This window comes from Phallusia mammillata, chromosome 7, assembly GCF_965637545.1.
Source record: "Phallusia mammillata chromosome 7, kaPhaMamm4.hap1.1, whole genome shotgun sequence".
NCBI lineage: Eukaryota > Metazoa > Chordata > Ascidiacea > Phlebobranchia > Ascidiidae > Phallusia > Phallusia mammillata.
In genome coordinates this window covers 4,340,139-4,362,610 of record NC_137258.1, presented here as the reverse complement: position 1 = coordinate 4,362,610, position 22,472 = coordinate 4,340,139, and the positions used below count along the sequence as shown (strand labels likewise).

Below are 22,472 nucleotides of genomic sequence, written 5' to 3'. Positions count from 1 at the left end.
ACATTGTGGATTACTAGTATTGTTCTTTCAAAATGACGTTATTGTGTTGTTTTTCAAAAATATATTTGGGGATGTTTTTAGTAATACTGGGTTAAGGTTTTTAAAAAACTTGTGTTGTTTATGTGTATTGTAGCCAAAGACTTTCTTTAAAATATGGTTTTGCGTAGCATCTCAAAATGTGGTTTTACGTAGCAAGTTGCGGTATTGCATAGACGGTTTTACATCAATATAGCATATTGACACTGCAAAAAAAACTGGTCAAAAATTATGTATGATTTGTAGCATGAAATCAAAATTGGTATCCAACCATTCTCATGCAGCAAATCTTAGGCTATAAATCTAGCCTTGCATTGGTGATGGACTCCTATTAGGTCATTATCATTATATTTGTTTATTTTCAGCTATAGTTGTCGTAGATAATATATATTGACAGATAAAGAAAAACAACCTTTAAATGTTTGGCCTCTCAGGCATATTTCGATGGTGCTTCTATTGATAATAATTTGCTTTTTGTAATAAAGCAATTGACAACTTTAAAGTAAGTTATCATTTATAGTTTGTAGAACAACAATTGGGTATATTTGGGGATCTATTGTAAAACACAAAAAATGCAAATTTATTTACAGTAAGTGTAAGTATGATACAAAATAAGTTTTTGTCATTTAAACTAATTCAAGACACTTTTAAATATTGTATTTGGATAATATTGTGACAGGTGTATGACCTTTAATAACATAAAGTTTTGTGGTGTAGTCAACAAAATGTTTAATACCACTAGTGTACCACAACCATCATCTATTTTCACAATAAGTTGGTACCAATGAATTCCCTCTTGTATCTGTATGTGTCTGTATAGAAATCAGTGTATGTGAGGCAACATTGCCTGATAATGTCAGAATGAATTTAAAACCTGCAGTTTCTAATTACACTGGTTCCATGTTAAGCGGTCTGAACAATAAAAGTAAACAGTGCCACTAAGCGGTCTGATATCGAGTTGCAGCCGTCCCAAGGCGTCACAAATACCCCTGACACAAAATGACAAAGCCTCATATTTCTCTGTAGACTGGCGTGTGGCCATTGTCATAATATGAGATTTGATGGTGTGCTGTTAGGAATTACTGTGCTTTGATTTACTTTTGTGTTTACTTTGCCAGGTCAGTGCATCTCAATGACCTTTTTGGAGCTTTTTTATGTCATTGACTTAATCATGTTTATTAATCACATTTATTGGTTATCATATTGGCTTCTTAATGATTTTGTATTAGGTAATGGTGATTTGCTATGTGATTTTTTTGTTAAAAAAAATCAAGAATCCCTTATTTGAATGTTTTTTTTGCTTAGTTTTCGCATGTATAAAATGTATTTGTTCATTATTCGTTATGAGCCTTTAATTGTGAAGTGCAATTCATTTCAGCAAGTTTTATTTTAAACTTTAATGTGTTCATATTTTGGAATGTTAGTTAGTATAACTTTATTTTATTTAAATAATACCAGCCAAATTCAACAATACTGTCAGAGTATTTGTTGTTGCTATGACACATATTTTATTACAGACGTCATATTAAACTTTGAGTCCCAAAAGTTTCAGCAATAAAAGCATTAGCCTTTAGTAAAAAACCCTTTGTAATGTCATGAAAATTATATTGGCTGAGTCAACATTATGAATAGCTTTCAGTTTGTTTGCTTGCTTGGAACACTATTATATAGGTGATAAAATGTTACAGTTTGGATAAGGCGTTCCTGATATGTTTGCTGTTTGACTGTGTGGAAGTCAAATGAATCAGTTAGAACTTGACTATGAATGCTTAAGCTTTATCAGTTAACTTTTTTTGGAACTGATTTTTGACTACCATATCTATTGTTGCTTATATTTTTAATTTAAAATATGATAATCACACACAATGTGATTATCATTAATATAATTTTAACCGGGATTTTGCAATCAAATGTGTGTGTTTTTGCAGCCACAATGAGATTAGAATCACAAGTTTAAAAATAAGTCAGATGTGTTATTTTTAGCCTGTTTAGGGAGGTGTTATTTACTTTTGATCCCTTGTTTACTTGTGTTTTGTGATTATATTTGAGTTGTTTATTTCTTTACAAACTATGAAACTGTATTTGAGAATGGTAGCATCAAAAAACATCAGTATGTAATGATAGCTGTTTTTTGTACATTTTTATGGTTGTTTCATCTCATTTTTTCACCATTGGCAAATAAAACAGATGTTTAAATTGATTTTAATGAGCTGTTTTTCAATTTGTAATTATGTTTCGAAAATTAATTTTCGTTTATAATAATGTTTATTTTTTGTGTATACAGGTTTATTAAAGTTTGTGTTAGCTGTGAATAAGTGTTGACACATACAGTTTTAAACACAAGTGGAATTGCCCACCGCAAGATGTCGCCAGACGGTCAACAGGTCTTCCTTTAAAGTCGCCGACAACGAGAAATACTTTTTGTTTAAAGGTAAGTTGGTTCCTTCAATCGTTGCCATGTGAAACCCATAAAGAATTTAAACCAATGTGTTGAATACGCTCTCCATGAAACTCTACGCTCTCTCCATGTTTATTAGGGGAGAAACATTCGAAATTTCGAACCTAAACCCTTGCCCAATTATTTTCTCACCCGTCGTGGTCGAAAAATCGTAACTTACCCCCCTCTATGGTGGAATAATCCACTTTTTGCGCGTCATTGTACAAGTGACTGTGTTTTGCTGTATTTGACTTGTTGGTCGAAAGCGAAGCTTAGAGGCCAATGTTTTTATGTTATAAAACTAACTAAAGATTAAATATCGACTGACGTTTGCTTTTTAACAGGTGAGTGAATTTTGGTTTGTTTATTTGTTTGGATAGTTTTCAATGAAACTTTTATTAGCCTTGTTTGTGAAAAAGTCGCTGTCTAGCTTACACTGTGCTGCATTTCTAATTTTGTAATTGCTATTCTATTTTTAACTCAGGTTTTTAAAGTTCTCGGTAATGTATGTCTAAATACGGCACCGCAGAAATAGGTCTATGGCAGGTGAACAGCAAAACAACACTTAGGGGGCAGAAAGTCATTAAGCATATGTGTGGCATAATTTACAAACAGCAATTTGAAACCAAGTTTTATTTTACTTATATTTGGTACAAAGGAGCGTTGCAACAGCACTATGGGCCAATGCGAGAAATTGTATAACTTTATCATGAAAACCCGGCCTTGTTTGTATGGACAGATGGATTCGGCCAGGCGGTCTGTTTTTGTCCGGCGAGTCTTTACGTAAACCAAATGACGTCAAACCGGTACAAGTACTTGACATGACAATAGAGTTCGCGCTCAGCACCGCAAATCCATTGAAATGAGTTGGGAACACGAAATTCCCATTTAAACCTTTTTTCAGTTTCCTCCTGGCCGTAATACCGATGTGTTTGCGTCATACACTGGCTGTTTATTGGAAAGTTAGGGTTCTCTTTTGTTTGGTGAGATGTGACGCAGAAAAAACTTTCAATCATTGTTGCTCGTTTTCATATGATCGGATTTTTTTCTGATGTAATGAGGTTGTATGTTGTACCGCATTGCTGGTTGTATGGATTTCTAAAATGGATTTTTGTCACGTGACGTATATATGACGTCACATAGCTTCCCGTACTCGTCTTAATCACCACGACAAACCTTTACATCTATTTAATATTGAGGCAACTTAACTGCCTTTGATACCTTCGCCGGGATTTCTGGAGTGTGGTAATGCAATCGTGTCAATTATTTCTTTACCCAAGCGAAATGGACAAAATGCAACAAAACGTGCACATACCACCAAAGGTTCAAAAGCATGTGAAAGTTAAGTGAAGACCAATACTTGCTTTAACACAGCACAAGAGGAAGTGTAAACAAGGAGTTGAAAGTCAATTTCCCACGCTGTGTGAAGCTTGCCATGGCAACGTGCGGTGTTTAGAGCTGAAATTACAAGGCTAATAATTAACCATATTTGCAGAGTCTAGTGCGTAAACCTGTTCTGGTGTCAAGATATCAATCGTGTTTGCTCTGTTCGGCAAACACCACAAATCAATTATAGCCTGCTGGTTAAAAAGTGTTTTGGTTGACACCTCAAAAAGTATAAAATAGTTTCAAAACCACAAAAAATAGATTTTAAGGTTTAGTCATACAAAATAGCTGAACATGTAAATGTTTATCAACACTGCTGCCTAATTGTTCCCTGGCCTCGTTTTGACCTTCAAGTCAATATTATTTTACAAGTACTGGCAATGACAAAACACCAACATTCGTTTTTTTCGTAAATAGAAATCTTAAAGTGTAAAAGTTTGCGATTTCTATAGCAGGTTAGCACAGAAGAAAAACGTCTGAAGTAAAAGTACGTCAAGTGCTCTTGAAAACAAATACATATTGCTTAGAATCATACGCGGCGTGATCGTAGGTTGGTACCTTGCGATAACAAAACGGTTTAAACGTTAACACGAGTGAGAGGAGGTGTCAAAGGTTCGCAAAACAATCTACTTCTTTTTTGTTTGTGCAGTTAGAGTTCACAATGCTCGATATGGGGGTTTATGTGTCGAAAGAGTTATATTTGAGACCAATATGAGAATTTAGCCAGGACGCTTGTATCGCCTGTATATACGTTTGGTGCAGATAGTGTTTGGTACTAGTAAAATTCTTCGTGTATTTACGGGCAAAAATACAGAAAAAAGTATGAGGTTTTGAGTGTTCTCTATGCATTAGGCAGGTAAATCAAAACTTTAGCACAATGGTGGTTGAATGGTGTTCCATCAGTTCGCTTACTCAATGGGGCACAGATATAGCCTATTTTTGTTCCGTTTAATAGCATATACATATACTGTAATTTTTTTTGACGTACATCTTTGCTTTTTCAAAGAGCACAGTAGCTTACCAAGCGAAAGAACCTTTCATTTAACAAAAGGCATAGCTCAAAATTTTCAAAGAAATACAAAGATAAAGAACCCCCTTCAAATTTCCGAAGTTTGAGAAATGCCCAAGCGCTTGGGGATTTTCAAAGTTCATGTATACGGACAATTCGGTTTCGACACTAAATGCTGATCTCACACGCCTTGTTATCATTGCCACGACGTTTTTATTACTTTCTCATTTCACTTTCAATGAAATACGTTCGATAAAAGTGACATGTCTGGTGACACATACGACAGTTTATGTAAGACATGGCAATGACGCCTACCTAAGTTGACATAGGTGAGAATAGCAGACAGTGCACAAAGCTAATAATACTACGAATATCTTGTTTTTCTTCGCCTGAGTCATAACCTAAGTTACAGTGTAGTGGTTGTGACATATGAAGCAATGTTTGCCTAGACCTAGACTCTTGTATATTTCTCCAGGACTGACAATTTGGCAAGGTAGCCTAAGGTTTGTAAGTCGCACCGGGCTTTTCGGGTCGGGTTTGGACTTGAGTGTCAATAACCGGCTTAAATCGGGTCTGACTTTCGGATTTGGGTCCCAGGTTTAGGTTCGGTGTAAAAAAGGCTGCTGCTTGTTTGTCTTTTGAAATAGTAATGGTTTGAGTTTGGATTAAAATAGATGATTGAAAGCAAAAACCAAGTGATACTTGGAATATTGATTTTTTTGTAAAGGCTTAAACAATAAACTTTAATTGTTGAATATTTGTGTAATTGCGCGGTTGTTAAATACTTATCTCAGAAAACGTTCACTCATTACCTAAATCTGTTTTCCAAAAAAACTCAATTGTTTGTGTGTTACAGAACCGGCATAAAACTTATAATGAACTTATGATTTGTTTAATCTTTGACTTGACTTTGTTTTTGAATTTTGGAGTGATATAAACATATTGTTGGTTATTTATTTTGGGAGCTCAGCAAACAATTGTATACTCCTAAGAGTCACGTTTTGTAGGTGAAAATGAAGTAAGGTCTGTGTTTCGGCGTGCGCAGACAGCTTATTTCACGTTTTGACGTTCTATACAGTTCAATAGTTGCGAAAGGAAAACATTTGTGCAACTATAAAAATTGTATTTTGTTGAATTTGGTTACCAGCCTGTTGCCATGCAATGTCATGTTGATTTGTGGGTTTAAATTCGAGGAAAATTGAACCTCGAATTAATTTTCTATTTCGAAAAATCTATTTTAAGCTCAGGAGAAATTCGTTTCATGTTGTTGTGTGAAAAAAAACTCCTATAAATTAACACTATCTCTTATGCGCATTTATTTTGTGTCATAACATAGATTGCAGTACGAGGTGTTGTGCCCCTTTTGGTTACTTACGCGCTAGGTAGTCTTGTTTTTCTGTGGAAAAGTAGCATAGCCTAAAGATTTAATATTTAATATAAGTCTAACAGTTTTGGTTTTGTATTTTTGAAGCAATTAGGTTTGCCAAACGAGTTATTATTTAGTGCTATTGTACAGCCGTTGCAACGTACCATGATCAAGTTATGTCTGTCAAAAAGAAGATTTATTAACTTTAAGTAGTAAAATAGAAAACGCCTAAAATTATCCGCTAAAAATGACAGCACTTATACCTAATTTACGCTTGCATTGTAGATCAGAGTTTTTTGACCCAACTTTAAGCAGTACACACTTTAGTAATGCAATATACAAGTTTTCAAACCCCCAAAACATTTAAGTTTACAAGAATATATTGTCAAAAATCTGAGTCAACCCCTTCCTTAGATTGTTACCTCAATTCTTTAAAAACACGAAAAACAGGCAAACACAACTATCAAGGCCGCACAATTAAACCACGCTCTGGAGATATTGTGTCCTAGTACCCTTGGAAGTCAGGTTTTGTTGCTACACGGTCAATTGTGTGCTTGCTTTCCGTTATCATAGTTTTGATCGCCAAAGCTTATGCACACTCGTCTGCCGTTGCGCGGATGTGGTATATGTTTTGACGACGTCTGTACTACCGATTCGAAGTTTGAAAACGCTTGAATTGTCGCAAGCCGTCTCGATATGCGCTAACCTTTGTCAGTGGTTATAGGGGACGCAGTTTAACAATCATTGTCAGTAGCTTCGGTGCTCAGTACAGCATTGGTTTTTGTTCTGTAAGAAATTTTTTAAATAAGAAGTAATTACTGGGAGTTATAGTCAGTCAGTTGGTCGTTTTTGACGAACGTTGTCGGTGTTGATCGAAAATGAAACTGCTAAAAGCTTGTGCAGTATTTGGTTAATGATTTTCGTTCCTGGTGACAGACTTGGACAACTAGATAATTCTAGTTGTCTAATTGGGTAAATTAGAGCAAAATGGCGGTAATTCTAGTTCTAATCTAATTTAGAATTATCGAGTCAGCTCTAATTCTAATTCTAATCTAATTCACAGTTTTCCCAAAATCGCTAGTTTGTCCAACGGCACTTTTAGATATGTGATCTGAGCATGCATTTTGTTACAAAAGCGCACAAAACCATGCAATTAACAAGACCAAACTACATCACTGAAACACGTTTTTCAGTGAAACTTGGCACTCAGCTCCGTTCAAACACGTTTTAGATGCACCGAATCGTATTGTTTTAAACGTGCAAATCTACAAGTTCAAATTTGAAACAAACTAAAGTTGGTTTGCTTAAATCTAATTCTAGTTTGAATTCTAGTTTAATTTCTAGATTTTGAGAAAATTCTAATTCTAATTCTAATCTAATTTTCAAAAAAGGAGATGCTCTAATTTTAATTCTAATCTAATTTGAAATGCCGAAAAAAAATCTAGTTGTCCAAGTCTGCCTGGTGACGTTTTGCATCGATTATTGAACGGATTGTTAAAATGTTTGCAGTAAAATGTGATAAGTAAATGTAACTTCATGGGAAATTTTGATTTTTAGTGTGTATCTATTAATCCAAATGCAAATTTAGGGTTGAATTGTTTCTAGACAACATTTTTTGCATAGAAAGGTTGTCACGTACTGCTTTGATTCCGAGATTTTTTACCATCGATATAGCAGTTTGTGGTCACATAGCAAAATCTACAGTTGTATCTGTGAAAATTCCTTGATTAAATAGTAACTGGCATCGAAAAACCTTTTGTGTTCGGTGGAAAAAGAGCCGATCTTTTTCGTCCAGTATACGTAAACGATATCAAGGGGATGGTATTCGGTTAAATAGAAGGAATTTTTATTGAATAGAAAACCGGTGCCAATTATGTCTGACCGTTACGACGCAGGTTAATATCTATGAATTTGCAGTACCAACAAAATACTACTTAAACCACATGTAAAGGATGTTTAAAATTATTGTATTTGCACAACGTGATCGAGACCTTTGCGGTTTAATATTCTTTGAGGTCATTTATAATTTATGACTTTTTGTGCTTTTAAGTTTAATATTGGTTACAAGGAACCTTTGAACTGATGAACGGCTTTCGAACCCTAATGTGAATAGTATGTCGGGTTGTTTGCGTACATTTCGATGGGCAGTTTTGATAACACAAACAGTACCACTGTGTATGGGGGGTAGCTTGCTTTCAATCCACATTACATTTTAGACTTAAGAGCAAGGATTTTTGGCTAGATGCAGGAATGACTATTTGTATTGTAAAAATGCATAAAGATTTGCATAAGGCTGCAGTAAATCCGTATACGTGTACCTATAAGTAGTGAAACTATAGCCAAACTATACGAAGAGTTGAGTTTGAAGGAGAACGCGAAGAGTTTTTCATTTTAAAGAAAAACCTGACGACTTATTTTTGTTTGGTCAAAAGTAATGTCAGCGGTATGTTTCGTAAAGACGTAAAAGCATTTCAGTGTAATGTGTGTTTTACCTCACATTTTCACATTGCTAGTTTTAAATATTATCTGAATGTCATAAATTTTAAATGTGAAATGTAGAGGCTTTGTTCTTTGATAACCGCTGAGCTGCCAGTTACTGTATAATTTAGGAGGGGTATGTCCAATACTTTAAGAGAGAAAACACAACTTGTTGTCAGAGCCAACAAATGTTAACGAGATGTAATAAAACGGTGCAGAGTCGTGAAGCCCGGAACTGCGGAGCTGGAATTAAAAGTTACTTGCAAGGGTAAATTAACACGTGGATTGGTTTTCTTTTCTTTGTAAAGTTGGTTTAAAACAAAGGTTTGAACTTTAGTATTCGATACTTAAACAAGTTTGAGTTCCGGTTTTGTAAGGATCTATCGTGAGTTTTGCATTTGTTGTTATGGTTTAAGTTTTGCATTAGAACCATTTACATCAAATATGGTATCCGGATCCAGTCGGATTTCTAGGTTAGGACCCAATATTGTTCTTGAAGGGTCGCATGACGCAACATAGAGAACGACTTGCGTTTCAGAAAGTAAACCAAAGTGATTAATAATTATCTGTTTGACAAACGTTTAAAGTATCGATTACTGCTGGTAGCAATTATTTCATGATGATGTAAGATCAACCTCCGAATTCGTAGCAGTTAACGAAACGCTTGGTTTACACGTTTAGATTAGATCTATGAAATCAGTTCTCCTAAACACCATTTAAGGTAAATAACACATCAACCGACGTGTATAACACACTACAACGATGCTCCTAACAAGTTCTTCGATTGAGCCTGTCAGACACCGCCTAAAGTTATTTATGTCAACTGGGAACGTACCAACACGTTAGTTTATTGGAAATTTTAGATAGGAGTTTCCCGTCTTGAAATGCCGTACTTGCGTCATTATACACTTGTAGTTGCGGTTTAAATTCAAACGTCTACTAGGCTGCGTTTGTGCTGATATACAGTGAATTAGACTAGCGTCTATAAATTTGTATGAGGTGTTACACACGTAATATTGAAGGCAGACATTGTAAGGTTTGCTGTTGTAATTGGAATGGTCACGTGACCACGCTTTCGCAAACCAACGGAGTTGTGCATTTTAAACGCGAAAAGAGGTTTGGAATTAAACTACCAAGACAGCTGAGTATAAGAGGCTACGATATACGCTATTCGAATCCTTTTGTCATTTCTGAACGGAAAGTTCATTTAAACCGAATAAAATGATTTTTAATTTCAAGCGATTCCAAGTTTACCGCGTTTATTTACTATTCGAATCTATCTGAAAAAGATTCGCATCCGTATTAACTCTGATTGCCGAACTTGTCAAAAGTCTGACACTCGCCACTTACAACAATTGTAAAGTCGGTTTGACCAATCACGCTTAACCCTGTACAAAAAGCTCGTGCCGTATGTTTAATGTTGAAACAAGCTCCCGGTGTTTTGGGCCACCCGCGCCCAGCCATTGTTAGGTATTTATTTTGCCTCGAATTACGGTGTAGCCTTTCCACCGGGCGTGCTTCGATAACCGCTACCGATTGCCATCAAGATCAGAAAGCTATACCGGGGCACGCTTGGACCACCCTGAAACTCGCAATAAAATATTCCACTTTCAATGTTGTTTTACTCGAATAACTTTCAATTACTTGCTTAGCTCTTTTATTTGCGTCCATTGCTCTATCGCCAAAGGGAATCTTACTCTTCGGTCATCCACTGTAGGAAATTGTACAAGATCATAGGTCGTGTGGCGTTAAACTATGCGCTATGATACAACACTACCACCCAAGCTTTAACAATGGCGCAATATTTCACAGACTTGGTTACACGCCCGGTTCGGTGTAGCGGTTTGCCCTGTCCCTCCTGACAATAGATGACAATATTTTTGTTTCTCGAATTAGCACTGGAGCTTTTATGACGGATTTGCTATTGTATCTACGACTTCTCGTGTCTGTCCCTGAAACAATTCATAAGCTGTACGTGTTGCGACATTCGTCATCAATTAGAGAAGAGTTACTTGAGTTGAAATTAGTTGTAAGTTAAAGTCCTGTTTCGAAGTTTTGTATTTTAGCGTTCTATTTATATAAGTGTCATGAGCCTGTGTGTTGCGACAATGTCAAACCATTGAAATTAATTTAAATGTAAACAGTTATAGAAAGCTGACTCTCAGTTTGAAATTTGCAGCTTATAACATTTTATTTGAAAGCTTTAAAGGTCAGTTGTTTTAGGATTGGTGATTAATTTTTTATGTATTGTGGATCGGAACAATTTCACGTTATGTATTGGCTGAATGATTAAGAATCTTTAAGTTCATACACAAACGTTGAAAATCGCGGTTCCTGGCCATTTGCGAGCTTGAACTCAGTTTTTTTTCCGTAACATGGACGCTAATTAAAAAGTTAAAAACATCGCACGTGTCAAAAAATTTACCAAACATTTTTTGTAAAACTTATTACAACCATTAACTTGTGGTATTTCGTCACAATTGAAACGCGGAAACTATATAAATAACTAAAACATGGCGACAAACTAAATTATAAAAAAATAAATAATCCAACGGACTGGCAATAACCAGGCAGCTCGACGGCTCGACTCATTGTGGACAAACCAACAATACCATTAAAATAATGATAACTACATTTTTGCACAATTTTCCGTGACCAGACAGTATTTCAATTTCGTATTTTCCACGTAAACAAAGCAATCCACGCCCTTCGTGACCTTGCACTTGAACCGGTACAAGTGGGAGGAAGTATCCTCTGTCACGTGATGTCAAGACCCCTCAGTCCCCACTAGTTGTTGTTCAACCCACCAAGCACTTTCACTTCTAGCTGCAACGAAGCTATAAAGTAACTGTGTGTACGTGACAAGTCGGCTCCAGGAAGGTTAGCTGCGCTGGTTTTAATGAGGACCTCGGTTGTAGCGCACGAATAGTTCGTTTTTTGTCTCTATAAGACTTTTTTAGTTCTGTAACAAGGGTCTGCTGCAAGGATGCGTTGTTATGCTCATGGAAATTTTTTGCATGTTAATTGGGACGTTTTTTTGTGTTGTTAGTGTTACATGGGGCAGTAAAAAGGGACACATAGCGTTGAATGTAAGCACTTGTTTTCGTTTTTAGCGTTTGTTTCACTGTCAAGATAAAAGGTAAAAAAATTCAAAAGACATGATTTTATAACTTGTTGTTATGCTTGTATATTTTTTCTTTGAAGATCTGTAATTTAACTTGGCCACTGATAACAGAAAGTCATATTTTTTGTTGTGATAGAAAAACATACACGTACTTGCAAAGTGCCTTTGACAAAAATGCAATATAACTTATTAAAGTTTATTGCAAACGTTTTACCAACTGTTGTTGTTATTATCATTACAGATCTACATTTCGTTATTCAAATTGGTCAAATTATATGTGCACAAATGGAATGCTTTAGTTGGAATAAATCTCCCTTTTCTAATGCATTCCGGTTCTTAACGCTGATTGGCTGCAGCAAGCGCTAAATGGTGTCAATGTGGGCGTGACAGTTGTGGAAAGTTTTTAAACCCCATTTCACCCCACTTACACGTCAAGCGTCGTAGACTTTCGCCACTTCAGTTGGGAAGTTGCATTTTGGCGGCCAGTGTAAACGGAAATAAACCTGCTTGGTTAACTAACGATATTTAAAAAAACAAAAATAAAAAAAATGTAAAAATTCACCAGCCTTTCAAAAGAATAGAATGTCTAGACTCTAGAAACTTAACAACAAACCTAAATTGCAGCTAAAATACAAACGATATTACCATAAACACCTGTTTGCAAATGATTTAATATTCGTTGTTTTACCATCGATGCAAAATGTACGAGCTAAAACAAAATATAAATACTTTCACAATGAATTGATTCAACTATATACAAGGTTTTAATTGTTTCTTGTTTTAAAAGTACACTATAATGCTTAACTTAAAGATAAAGGCCCACGAAATGGCCTATAAAAACGGTTATACTATTATTAAAAATACCACACGTGTTAAACCATGGTAAAGCTATTGAGCAAATTCTCTTTAATATCAAGCATCTGACGTGTTAACAATGGTAACCGGGTAACATCAATCCATCATAATCGGGTATTGTGACGTGACACACGGCCTCAATGTCCTTCTGTTCCCACGACTATCGAACAGGAGTGGTCACCTTTACGCGTTGTAAGTTGCACTAAGCTTTAAACTGACCATACTGTCCGTTTCAATTCGCTACTCATGTTGTAACGAAGCAGCCAAGCGGTTTTAATTGCCCTCATGTGGTGAAAAGTGTTGTTAGAATTGACATGGCAAATAAATTTAAAGTTAAGGTTTAGGATGTGTGGGAAACTTACTGAAATACAGGATTACAAATTTGAAGTCAAGTGACAGGGTTGTAAGCCTTCATGCCATAGGTGTTTTGCGTGCAGTTTCCAGCAGAGTAATTTTGTCTATTATGATTTTTGAACGGCGGAGCGACTAATGGTGGTCCATCTATCACTAGAGGTCGTTAATACTTCTTGGTTGTTCCATAGGTTGTCAATTATATTTGGTGATAAGTGGAAAAGAATTCAAATATGCATTTAGGTCCCAAAAATGTTGTGAAAACTACTTGCGGTATATGGTATTTTTGTTCTTAACAAAATTCCAAAAAGCCAATGATATTCTTTTAATTCGGCTGATTGGTTGGGTTTATGTCTTGAAATGAGTTTACAACCTCTGTTCTAGAAATAAATGCAAAAATAATACAGCGCATAACTTTATTTACAGTTTTTCCTGTGTTGACGGATTTGTGACATTTATTTGGCAGTTTTTGTTGTTGACAACCATTGCAAACTATTTACGTTTGACATTACAACAGTAGTAAGTAATATTGACTTTGTAGGCGCAGGATCTAGCGGTACAATCAACTAAATTACGCTCCTTTACAAAAACATTAAACGTGTTTAAATCCATACAATCCAAATTTATTTGATTCCAAGCCCACACCTAGTGTGCACAACGGAACTACCACTGGCGTCTGTGTACCCAACTAATCTCTTTAGCTATTTTTCTCCCGTTATCCCATCAAACGTTTTATTTCAACTTGGCATATGGCATGCGTTCATGTCAGGCCGCAAAGTTGTCTCAAAGACTAGGCCGGATTCCTCAGCAATAGACTCTTTGATCTTTACGTCGCCAATCTGCCGTCAACGATGTCAATCACCCGCTATCGGTCGACATGTCATTGTACGGCAAACACAATTGTGGGCGATACGAAATTAATAATAATCCCGTTCCCGGGAGCCGTATTGCTTTTTTGCGGTCTGCAGGGCACGTCTTCATAGCCACCGAATCAACACGGATATGAGCGACCTTCGACTGGTTGAGTTTGCTTCACGAAAACTGCTTTTGTGACTGTATAATAGCAATATATACCCGCATTTTCCAATTGTATGGCGCTGTTTCTTTCTATTATGATTGAAATCGGTCTCAAAGCGCTTTCGTTTGTACTCTGTTGTTACATAACTGGACACAATGCCTTGAGATCACCGCCTTGACCTTCATGTGCAAGTTCAAGGTTTGTTGATGTCCTGGAGCTCTATTGGCGAGTTAAAGGTGCGTGGCTTACCATTTTATTACTGAGGTCTCCGTCTGTTGCATCAAACTCCTGTGGCTGTTAAACATATAGCACTACGAACGATTTTGTGGTCATGTATACATTGTGTTTTCGGCTCGCGGTTTTAAATTTACTGCCTAGATATTTCAAAACTGATTTTAAAAATTCCAAAACTAATTTCAATAAGAGTTTACCGCAGTTCAAATACGAAAACACCAACTTACACTTTTTGTTGGTGTTCAAGATTTTTAGTTGTGACGTTTCATTGTTGATTGATGATGTGCCAAAATGTAAGGGCTCATTATTGGTCTGCGAACCAAATTTTCAAGACCTTCAATTTTGGTTTACAAAACTGCCTATATCTAATGCACATAAGTTTCTAATAGAGAAATAATGACATCGAGTAATACATGTTATTATAACTTCCTCATGAGTGCACATAAAATTGCTTTGCATTTATTATAATCAAGCTTGTTACATGTAACGATTTGCAAACGTCAGTTTAAAAAGTTCGCTATAATCCTTAACTTATAACCAACCAAACCTAAACAGTCTGCAAAGCATTCGGGCTTCGCAGCCGGCCCACGTGACATCGACTGTCCCAACAACATCCGGGACATTTCCCGCGTCGCTCCAAACCAACTTTTCCATACCGTCCAAACCGCTACACTGACTCTAAATTTAGATCAACTCTTGTCCGTCGATGGTGCTCCTCTCGTTTTTGAGTATCGTCAAGCGGCGACTGTCCATTGTCGTCGGTTTGTTTTCTTTGGCCTCTCTTGATCTTGCTTTCGCCGCTCAGGCATTGTTGCACTTGGCTGCTTGGTGTACGTGCCGAAAACGCTGCAAAGCGGTTGACCAGTTGTAGCACGCTGTGTCTGTTATGTAGTTGACCCCAGTCGAGTATAGAACTGTGATTTGTTGTGTTTTCGAAAGCTTATACTATTCGCTTTGCTTTCTCATAAAGTAAAATTTTGAACGGAGCTGTTTATGATGGTCAATTTTTCTTTACTTGTTGTAAGAGAATGCTAGAAAAACAGATCTAACTCGGTATAACACCTCCTGCTAAAAGTTGTTTTTGCAAGTTTACTTCAATCTTTTCCGTTTTTTTTTTACTGTCACAGACTTAGCAAATGGTTGATTTGTCACAAAACGTAATTAAATGAAAAACACGCAGCATAGTAAAATGGTAAAATGCAAGTTTCATTACATTTGCTTTTACCAATGTACAGGCAGAGTTCCAGAAAGATGTAGTGTACAGAGATGTTTATTGGAATGGGAACTTGCTATATATAAACTACAATAAAATATATATTTTTCATTGCAGCCTTTGAAATAATTCGTTTTTTTACTGATATTTTAAAACCGTGTGTATTCCGGGCAAATTAACCCCTTGGTCCCTAAAGTGAGACCCCAGAGTATTTTGACCCTTCACCTGAGCTCGCTGTAGCGAAACAATGAGCGAAGGTGACGTAACAATGGCGTCGGTTGCGGTAGAGCGACAGTGTGATTGTTACGTACATAACCAAACAAGATTCGTGAATAGGATTGTGGAAAATGCTGCAGCCAGAAGATCAAGCATCTGTCCATTGTAAGTTTTGAAGACAGCACACACTCAACTACAGGACTTGATTTAAGATCATTCTTGTTCATTTAGGGAAAATCCGTGTACAGTTGGGTCTTTTTTACACAATTCTTAATTTGAGTTGAGCACTCGCAAATTCGAGTGTACTCGATTCTCTGTCACACAATACTCAATTTTACTTGAGCTTCGTTAACCGCCGAATCGAGTCAAATTCGAGTGTACTCGTTTTTTTACAATCCTGGAGTCGAGTATTTGTATCCCTCCAAGTGGTATCAAATTCGAGTGAATCAGATTATTATTCACACAATCCTCAGTCTGAGTTGAGTTTGTATTTAGAATTGAGTTAAACCTTTGTAACTTGCCAATTCGAGTCAAGTTCGAGTTTACTCGCATCTTTGTAGACAATCTGCGATTTAGGTAAAAAAAATTTAGTTTGTTATTGGATAGGAGTCAAATCTTTTTACCCCGCCATTCGAGACAGTCGAGTCATTTACCATTACAACACGTTTGTCCATACCTGCCCCAAAGCTATTCTAAGACTGCGGCAAGATAAAGCGGGATTCCCGTGGGTGTAAAACTGGTGTTAGACTCTGTTTATGGAGACGTTATTTCTGTTCCTTGTGTTTACGTTGGCCATTGTTGCCCCGTTTGTTTGCTCGGGGTGTATTGGTATGATGACCCCGTGACCCGACCCTTTGTGACGTCAGAAAGCGGAGGAAGTGTAGACGAGGTGTCTTGTCATCAGACACATGATGTGTTGTGTAAAATTTGGAAAATAATAAAATGTTTCGAGTTTGGTTAAAAATTTCCGTCCACGAAACATAATCAAACCTTGATTATATTTTACAAAAACTAGGCCAGAAGAAACTCACGATTAAAAAAGCTTAAATTTTACCATTTTATTTTAGACTCGGCCTCACCGTTATGGCAACGTCAGGACGCCCTCGTGTGACCAGCGCTGAACATAAAGTGCCACACCGGAGAATTGAAGACGAAAAAGTCATTGAAGAGTTGTACAAGTGAGTTGCAAAGCCAGATAGCGACTTGATCAAATTCAGACAAGTCACCGTTTTTATCGTAACTCGGCAGATTTGGATCGAAACTCGGACAAGGCAGTTTTGGAATCGTCATCGAAGCCGAGAAGCAAGACACCGCAGAGAGATGGGCAATTAAAAAAGTCAACAAAGAAAAAGTAAGTTAGGTGGTTTAACGAATGGATATCAATGAGAATTTGTGAGCCGGAATATTGGTTGGTTGTTTTGCCTGATAAAATGTTTCTCATGAAAATATAATAGAAAGTGTGCTCATCGCTATAAATTAACGCTTGTATATAATACATAGTCCATATAGTAGGTCGATATTAGCATTTCCTTTTGATATATTATATGTATATAAATTAAATAAATATAAATATATATATTAAAGTTTTTCAAACTTTGAATGCAGGCTGGAAGTTCGGCTATCACTTTGCTCGAACGCGAAGTTTCAATCCTTAAACGCGTCAAACACGAACACATTATTCACTTGGAGGAAGTACTGGAAACAGCAAGGGTAAGCAAACTTCGGCGTCTGTATATATAAAAAAAACCTTTGATGGTGTATTTTTTTCACTAATGAACCTCTTCCTAAATATAGCAAACTGATGGTTCGTTCGACTTGGCATTCAACAGAATTAACGCACGAATTCTAAAATTTAGAATTTTGATGTATGGTCCATTTTAAAAACATACATTTCAATACAATGACAAAAACATTTGGATATTTTTTAGTTCTCATGTACAAAAATAAGTTTTATTTATTCTTTCGCCTTTACAAACTAATTCGAAATTTAAAACACATTTTCTGTACAAAATAGCCATAACGCTTTCCAAGGCACACGCAAAAACAGGCAGTTCACACACATTACCTCCTGTATGCAGAAAATGTACTTGGTGATGGAACTTTGCGAATTGGGTGAAATGAGAACCCTGCTCGCCACCAAAGGCGCATTCAGTGAAGTCTCAGCCCAGCACGTCATACGTAGCCTCACTGACGCAATCGCCTACTTACATAAACAGGGTAAGTCGCATAATTGCTTGGCAAGGAAGGCAATGCGGTAATCTGGTTCTTAATGCTTTAGGTATTGTTCATCGGGATCTAAAACTGGAGAACATTCTTGTCGCTGGATGCAGTCAGTCAGAAGTTGACAATCAGCCACTTTACGACATCAAGGTACAAACTAGAGTCGGGTAAACTAAAAATATCTTGTAATATGTATTGTACCTTCTAAATGAGTAAGCGAAGCCTAAACAGCGGAGATTGTAAAGGCAAATGTGTTTGTTGTTCACCAGGTTATATTAGACAGGAAGACTTATACCAACATGTTGGCTTTTGATTCTAGTTCATTCTCCAATGATCTTTATATTCTTCTCTCATTTCAGCTGTCTGACTTCGGTTTATCAGTAGTAAAGGAGTTTGGAAGTGACTCCATGCTTCAATCGTCATGTGGAACTCCTGTCTATATGGGTGAGCTATGTTCACTTTAAACTACACGAGATTAGTGGCAGTTGTATGTCTCTATATCGAAATGTGGACTTGCAACACAAATACAGGGTCGGGGCTAATGTTACACGAAGAGCTCACCGAAGCGACTTTACTTTTTTGCGACAAATTGTATTTTATTCCATATTCTGCATGTATTTTTTTCAATTTGCCTTTGCTCCCTATGTTCATAGGACAAAATACATCGTATTATGCTTTTTATGCACTGACCAATGATAAAAGGGCTTCGTATAGAGGGAAAGAGTGTGTTTAAATATATTTGGGTGTTTTCGCTTATGCTCGCGAAAATCTAAACACAATTAAAGTCTGGATACGGTCACCATAATACGTTAGTTACATGGTGTGTTACCTCCGGACCTCCGCAAAGAGTTTTTACCGCAGGCGTAGGGCTTTACTGAAGTGCGTAGCTTAGTTAGGGCTATCGAATGAGGGATTTTGAATAAAAAAAGGGTATATGTTTGTTTCTATGTGGCATCCACCAACGCATGTTATAGGTGACCTCATGGTATTGCGCCAACCCGCTGTTTGTAAAACGCAAAATAAACTTTGTATAACTTACTTTCTTTTAGCTCCCGAAGTGATTCAGAACCACGACTACTCGCAGCAATGCGACATGTGGAGTATCGGAGTGATTATGTACGTGCTACTCGCACAGGAATTCCCCTTCCTTGCTGAGAAAGAGGATCGACTCTTTGAACTCATCAAGCGAGGAGAGGTGGAGTTTGTCAAACCGGTTTGGAACGAAGTGTCGCAAGCAGGTGCGGTTATAGAAGAACATAAGCGGGTTTACTCAAGTGTTTCAAATGGGTGACTTTTGTTGACCCTTATCATTGACGATGGTATATGCATTTGCCGAAACGTTTGAATAATAAATCATGTCGCTTTTTACGTCTAGTCGGGCCGTTTTATTCGCAACGAGAGGTTAATGTGTTGGTAAAACCTTGCTGGTGTTGATGCAAGCACTTTTTACTTCGACTGTCGAAGACGTTTACAAGTCATTGCATGAGCCACGATGGAGTTTTTTTAGGGGGCAGAAAAGATCGACTAAAAAAACCTATTTAAATAGAATGTAGTTTGTACGATACTCGTAGGGATAAAAAAGTTTTTTTAAAAGTTTCGTAAATGTATTCCAGATGTGGTTTGAAACTATCCTCACCGAAATGTTAGCAACAGTGCGTAACTGATCATTTGAAAAAGCGCCCACTTCGCATACGTTTCTTTGGTTGGTTCGAATCTCAGCGTGAGCAGTACTAACGAATTGCCTAACCATATGGTTTAACCTTACTGCTTTCTAATTCAGCTAAGACGGTGATTGGTCGGTTACTGAAGGTGAATCCAGCCAATAGGATCACTGCAAACGAATTGGTGACCTTGTCTTGGACGAAAGGTCAAACTGGTGACATCGATGGAAACCGACAGAATGTTCTGGAAATGATGAAAGAATTCGCTAAGGAGCAAGCGGACAAAGAAGACAAGGTAAAGAGACTTGTAGGTGTCCTTTTACGCATTCATACCAAGGCGTTCCAATACTATGCCCTATTTTTATATAAGCTGTTGCAGCCAGGCGTAATATAAAATTTCTAGAGCTCTTCTGGCAATTGCATTTTTGGACCGACGTTACTAAGTTCTATACACTAAATGTACGTAGAACAGTGCACGATCAACAAAGGGAAAAACAATTAAACGCAAGCAGCGCCACAACGCAACGAAACCAATGTGCGCAAACGAATGATTGTGCCTCTAATCTTTGAGCAGGCTGAAGGCGACCTGTGTAGGACATCGAACCGCGGTGCAAAAATACAATCGCCAGTAGAGCTCTATAAAGTTGATGTCCTATTTTTAACCTATACTGATTTTGCTTTTTGGCTTGAAATGTATGGAAAAGTTTCCTTTTTATCATTTCAGAATGAAAGTGGTGATGAAAACGACGAAATTCCGGATACAGACGAGGTGATTTAACAGTTATTCATTATCGTCTTGACGTGTAGCCATTGATGCACTTTTAAACACAATATTCAGGAAATTTATGAAAAAAAACAGACATACCCTCCAAATACCCTATAAAGAACCAAGCATAAAAAATGACATAGTGGTACAGAATCTAAATTACAGATACTAACACAAAAACTCGCAAAATAAAATTTGCTAAATTCCAGGCCTAGATGGTATAGTAAGCACACTTATTCAAATTAACAGTGTAGGGTTAGGAACCAAATTTACAAGTTAGTTTTATTATTATTACTATAAAACTTTTTTACACATTTTGCTTTTAATTGCAAATGTTCGTTGCGCCATCCAACAGTACTTAGCAAAGTTTGTCTGGTGTGAGTTATTTTATTAGCAGACTTTCCAACTGGCACTAAAAATCACAATACCACATTACCTTAACTTGAACCAATCAAAAGTGGTTTGTTCAGCTGCCAGTGAGCGCTTTGGTATATGCCGAACATCAAACCACAACAATTGCTATTTTATATACAGGATCAGAAGAGGCCGAATTCATCCGGAGCTCAATCGTCTGGAAGTTCGGGCACCGAAAATGTTGCCCGCCTCAAGAAAACGACCCGCAACGCTCCTCTCTCTGCACCTGGGACTCAATCCAATCACGTGACAAACAAACCGCCAATTACGACCGCGCATCACAATCAGCTGGCTGCGTCCAGGCGAAGCAGTTTACCGGTGTGTGTGAAGGAAATTACAACTCTCATTTTCGATTCGCTGTGTTTGTAAGGTTTACACAAAAGTTGCTTCAATAACGTTTTAATTTCGTAAAAGCATCAAGCCAATATATGGCAAGCTGCAGGCAATGCACACTGTTTTGACCTATAAGGTCTTATGTGCAGCTGGGGACGAGAGGTCGGTCGTATTGGCTATAGTGGAGCCAGTTTGTTGGAAGTAACAGGCGTCACCAGCTGCACTGATGAGACTTTATAGGTCGAAGCGGTGTGCACTGTCTGCAGCTTGTTTTAATCTCGGTATTTGAGATTTAATTTGATCTAAAAAGTGTAATATTTCACAAAACATATTGAGTTTCACAAACAGACCCAGATGACTTTTTAGGGTTGGTCATATGGTTAAGTTATAGAAACCGAGGTAGGCAAAATAAGAAATACTTAAACAAGTTTGTGTTGCATTAGGTTGGAAACCGGAAAAATCTTGGCCCACCGACCAAAATTCACGAAAACAAAACCGCCCGGCAAATGTCGCCCACGAGCGCCGCTTCGTCAACAACCAACCGCACGAAGTCTGCTCGATCACCAGTGTCCGCTAAGCAGGACCAGCATAGAAGCGCTCATAACGGCCGCGGTCTGCAAGCCACCGATCATGGTGTAGCGGCCCCACACAGCAACAATGCCCACGGACGTTTACTGTCCGCCCAGAGGCCAAACACACCTGGTTCTGACCATCATGGACGCGCTCACAGCCCTTCAAACCTCGGTGGTGCCTCCCCGCTGCTAACCCCGCGTGTGCAGCACGGCGCTGCGCAGTCTGCGAACAAGAGCAGAAAGAAAAAGGGGCTTGGTAGCGCACCGAAGCGATGACCGCTCGCGCACGCCCACTTGCGGATGTCCATTTTTTTGTTTTTAACTCGGCTTAGTGGCACCACTGCAACGCACGAAGCTGATTTGAGTCATTGTGTGCCATGTAAACCTTAACAAATTGGAAAATGCTTGTAATCAGTGTTTTATGCCTTTTTACTTACCCATAATTGGGTCAAAGCGTACTAACCATTCTACTGTAAAGTGCACGTTGAAAGCACCAACCGCATCTGGTTAAATTTTGTATTTTTTAAACCTTTTCACCATCCGTTTGCTGTCGTTCCAGCCATAAAGAGTTTTAGCCAAGCGGTGCTTTTAATCTTTTTTCTTCATTGAACTACTCTGTGACGTCACAGCGCAATGACGTCATTTTGACGCTCAGCATTTTTTCTCCACTGTGTTCCTACCGTCAAATGGCCTTTTGGTGTTGGCGGCCCCATTTTCATTTTTTTTTTCATGTTACTTGGTTTGTAGACTCGTACATTTTCATCTTGCTTTACCTGAAAACTC

At 37.5% G+C, this 22,472-nt stretch overlaps 1 protein-coding gene across 3 annotated transcripts; it reads left to right on the top strand.

Annotated features, from left to right (window-relative positions):
• Positions 1–2,324: 2,324 nt before the first annotated feature.
• On the top strand, positions 2,325–22,472 carry LOC145238024 (serine/threonine-protein kinase 33-like). Of its 3 annotated transcripts, none has more exons than XM_080101050.1 (12): positions 2,325–2,467; positions 16,791–16,901; positions 16,972–17,074; positions 17,329–17,433; positions 17,802–17,940; positions 18,002–18,093; positions 18,303–18,387; positions 18,993–19,181; positions 19,724–19,899; positions 20,329–20,373; positions 20,905–21,102; positions 21,561–22,472. In XM_080101050.1, exons 2-12 carry the CDS (start codon positions 16,807–16,809, stop codon positions 21,963–21,965), a joined length of 1,632 nt encoding a protein of 543 aa, XP_079957176.1. In that variant the 5' UTR covers positions 2,325–2,467; positions 16,791–16,806; the 3' UTR covers positions 21,966–22,472. The 3 variants fall into 3 exon arrangements, with proteins under 3 accessions (XP_079957176.1, XP_079957177.1, XP_079957174.1); XM_080101051.1 differs by lacking the exon at positions 2,325–2,467 and adding an exon at positions 2,740–2,817; XM_080101048.1 differs by lacking the exon at positions 2,325–2,467 and adding an exon at positions 15,607–15,888.